The 3,389-nt window shown below is 33.1% G+C and overlaps 1 protein-coding gene across 1 annotated transcript in view; it reads left to right on the forward strand.

The window, feature by feature from the left end:
* Positions 1-2,814, forward strand: part of MIPOL1 (mirror-image polydactyly 1) — a 314,174-nt gene extending 311,360 nt beyond the window's left edge. Inside the window, exon 7 of the mRNA XM_012657951.1 lies at positions 2,662-2,814. Coding sequence (XP_012513405.1) covers positions 2,662-2,728 — 67 coding nt within the window. The 3' untranslated portion in view covers positions 2,729-2,814. The remainder of the gene's footprint in view (positions 1-2,661) is intronic.
* Positions 2,815-3,389: the final 575 nt, after the last annotated feature.

A 3,389-nucleotide genomic window follows, 5' to 3' on the forward strand; every position in this document is an offset into this window, starting at 1 on the left:
TATGATGTAAAACCTGTAGGTCTCTGGTAACCCAAACCCTAATGGAAGTAGCTCTGAACTAAAAACAAGGAAACCAGGCCCAAGTTTGTCACTGTCGTGTCTCAGAACCTTGCATAAGAGTTTACTTGTCTGTGCTTCAGTTTCTTCATATTTAAAATGGAGAAATCCTAATCCTAGCTCTAGCCCTTATCCTATTTCATGAAGCCCTTAGGACGATACCATTGAGTAATATGTAAAGCAGTTGGAGCCTATTTTAATGAGCTACATAATTTTTTAAAGGATATTATTGATTTGGACAGTAAAGAATAGCCTGCAGGCAAATCCTGCAAGGTGCTTCAACAGACCCACGCATCTACCTTCCTGTTGGCACAGTCCATGTTTGGCAGGTGTATTCCATTCCTTACAGGAAGGAATAGGTGCTTCATTGTGTTTCAGAAGTTAGTAAGCTTTAAAAAAAAAAAAAAAAAGAAGTTAGTAAGCTTTTACGAAACTAAGTAATTGACATTTTTCTCATTTCTGAGATCAAATTTTCATAAATCATTCAACCTGGATAAACTGAGAATGTGGTTTATCTAGTAATTGTTGAAATGTAGTGGCAACATTGCAAAACATAATATTAAAGTATTTCCTCCTAATCTCTTACCATAGCAAAATATAAGAGTTCTAAATGGAAAGATGTCCTAATGTATAAAAAGGAAACAAAAGTGAGATGAACCAGTCTATAAAGGAGAAGCCAAAAGAAGCACAACACATTCATCCCAGTAATTTGGGATACCAGTGATTTTGAATTTGTAGCAATAATAATAATAACTATACAAAGTAGAGCTTTTTATGAGGAAAAAATTTTTTTACTAGTTAGTAGTATAAATGATATTATGGGGAAGGGATATATTTAACCAACTTAAAAGCATGTATTCTGATTTTAACAGTATATGAAGAGAAATGCTATTAATGGCTTATCTAGATTTCTACTGGGAACCATTTGTTAACAGTTATTCCAAGTAACTATCAGATTTTAACAATAAACTTAAAATTTTATAGTGTAGTTCTGTAATTTATACTAACATTTTTCTTCCCCCCTCATCTACAATTCAAACTTTGTCTTAAAGGATTCATGTAGTTCCATGAATCATAATATTCAGAGTGTATAAGATAGCACTAGTTTTTGTCACTACAGAAAATCCAACTAATATAGACTAATCTATGAATACAAAGAATTTGCCATGAATCCTCTAGTTAAGGTATTTATACCACTAGGCTGTTATAATAGATGTATAGTATTTATGTATAATTTACAGTTGATAAATTTGTAGTAATAAACTTAGACAAAACTTGTCTTTATGCTAAGATTGTTACTATCTTTCTTAAAGCAAAGATTTTTAATGCACTGAATTATTTTGTTTCATTTTCCTGGTTTTTGTTAACAGCATTTTTAATACATGCAGAATCATGCAATAAACTTGAACTAGTTTGCAGTGTTGTATGCAGTTGATTTTTTCATTCCTTCCTGAAACTTCCAAATAGTCTCAACCAATGTGTATAGCACTAAGAATACCCTCATTCCTTTAGTGTCTAGCTCTGTGCTGTGTTTATTTGCAAAGGACCCTCATGCATGGATCCATATAAATGAGGCAAACTATGCAGCAGACTAGACTATGTCACTTACCAGCCTTTGAGGAGGGAAGATTGTGTATATGAAAACTACTAGGCATGATTTTCACTTATAAGGAAGATTTCTTTGTGTGTAACATCAAGCAAGACTTTTGTTAGAGGTTTTATGCTTTCAGTAAAGAAAATACAAGGAAACCAATTAATAGTCTGATTCCATCATCGTTTGTCAAACAAACCTCTCACTGATCCACATGAATGTGATCTCCCACCCATGGAATAACCTAAAAACACTGCAGAATGGACTTCTGAACTTTTGACTCTATTTTCAGTTTAATTGGTAGGTTTTTAATCAGCTAAAAAAATCAATTTTCTTTGGGAAAAAAGCCTATACTAGTAATTCCTAGCATATTTATACTACTCAAAAATAGAAACTTGTTGTAGAACAGGAAGTGTGGTTTTATTATGTCAAATCATTTTTTTATATTTAAATTATTTCCATGCTACAGGGATATGAAATTTTTCTCACATAGTCACTTAATGCCTGGCTTTATTTTCTTCAGCTGACTCTGAAAAAGAAAGGAATTTAGTGCATAAGAGTTGTACAGTATACCAACCAATGTGTCACTTATTTAGCTAAGTAACAGGTATAATATTGCTGGTATTTCTGTGTTGAAATATGTACTTCTCTTAGGTAAAAATCAATTTGAAACTCTTCTACACTTAATATGTCATCTTGTCATTACAGTAAATGATTCATTCACAACCTTAATACAAAAAGGTAAGTGTATTGAAATGAGTATTTTATATACTTCATGCGGCATCTAATGCTGACATAATCCAAGGATCTAGGTTAAAGTTTGTGGTGTTGCTGTTTCTTTAACCTCAAACATTTGGCACTCTGCACCAGTAATGCCTTGTCTCTTAACGTGACTATGAGGACTGTTGGTCACAGGCAAATACTGTCCATTTTCAGCCAAAACATTATTGATAACAATTGTACTTTTTATTTTCTTTTTCTCCCTTTCCCACTCTCCCCCACCCCCAACTTAGGTTAGAAAGGCTGGTGGACGTCCTGAGGAAAAAGGTTGGAACAGGGACCATGAGGACAGTGATCTGACTGAAAAAACGACAGTCTGGAGAAGAGCTCACATCTGGTGACCAGGCTGCTTCATTCAACACTGTGTAAACACTGAAGCCTTAACTTAGCAAACAGTTGTTAGAAGTGGTACACTCCAACCACATTCCAAGCCAAGATAAAATCAAATCACAAATGTTTAACCACTTTGCTGCTGACTTGAGTTATTTATCCAAATATATTAACTACAGATTTTTACCAATGGGTAGCTATAAGGTTGCAGCTTATTTTGTAACTATTTTATATCTCAGTGTCTTTAATATAAATTTTTTTACTGAGAGACCACTGTAGAAACATGGAAAAGTTGGTTAGGATCATATCCTCACATATGGCCCTTTCTGAATCAAAGTGCAGCAAAGTAAATATTGTCTAAGCTTTAATCCACTATGTTAGGTCAAAACTTCAAATACATGCATTTTTCAATATGGAGTATATTTCTTAACTGATAAGAGCAGCTCAGACATAAGAGTATATAGTCTTCCTTCAATATGTGTATGTAATCTTTGTTAGTATTAAAGAATATTTAGTAGAGATGCCATGAATTAAATGTATAATTTGCTTTAATAAGAGTTTGGTACCTTAAATTTACATTCCTCAAGGCATGATTTTTGTTTCACTACAAATAACACAAACTGTTTTCGAT

The sequence above is a fragment of the Propithecus coquereli genome, unplaced genomic scaffold (genome assembly GCF_000956105.1).
Source record: "Propithecus coquereli isolate 6110/MARCELLA unplaced genomic scaffold, Pcoq_1.0 Scaffold116, whole genome shotgun sequence".
In the NCBI taxonomy this organism is placed as follows: Eukaryota; Metazoa; Chordata; class Mammalia; order Primates; family Indriidae; genus Propithecus; species Propithecus coquereli.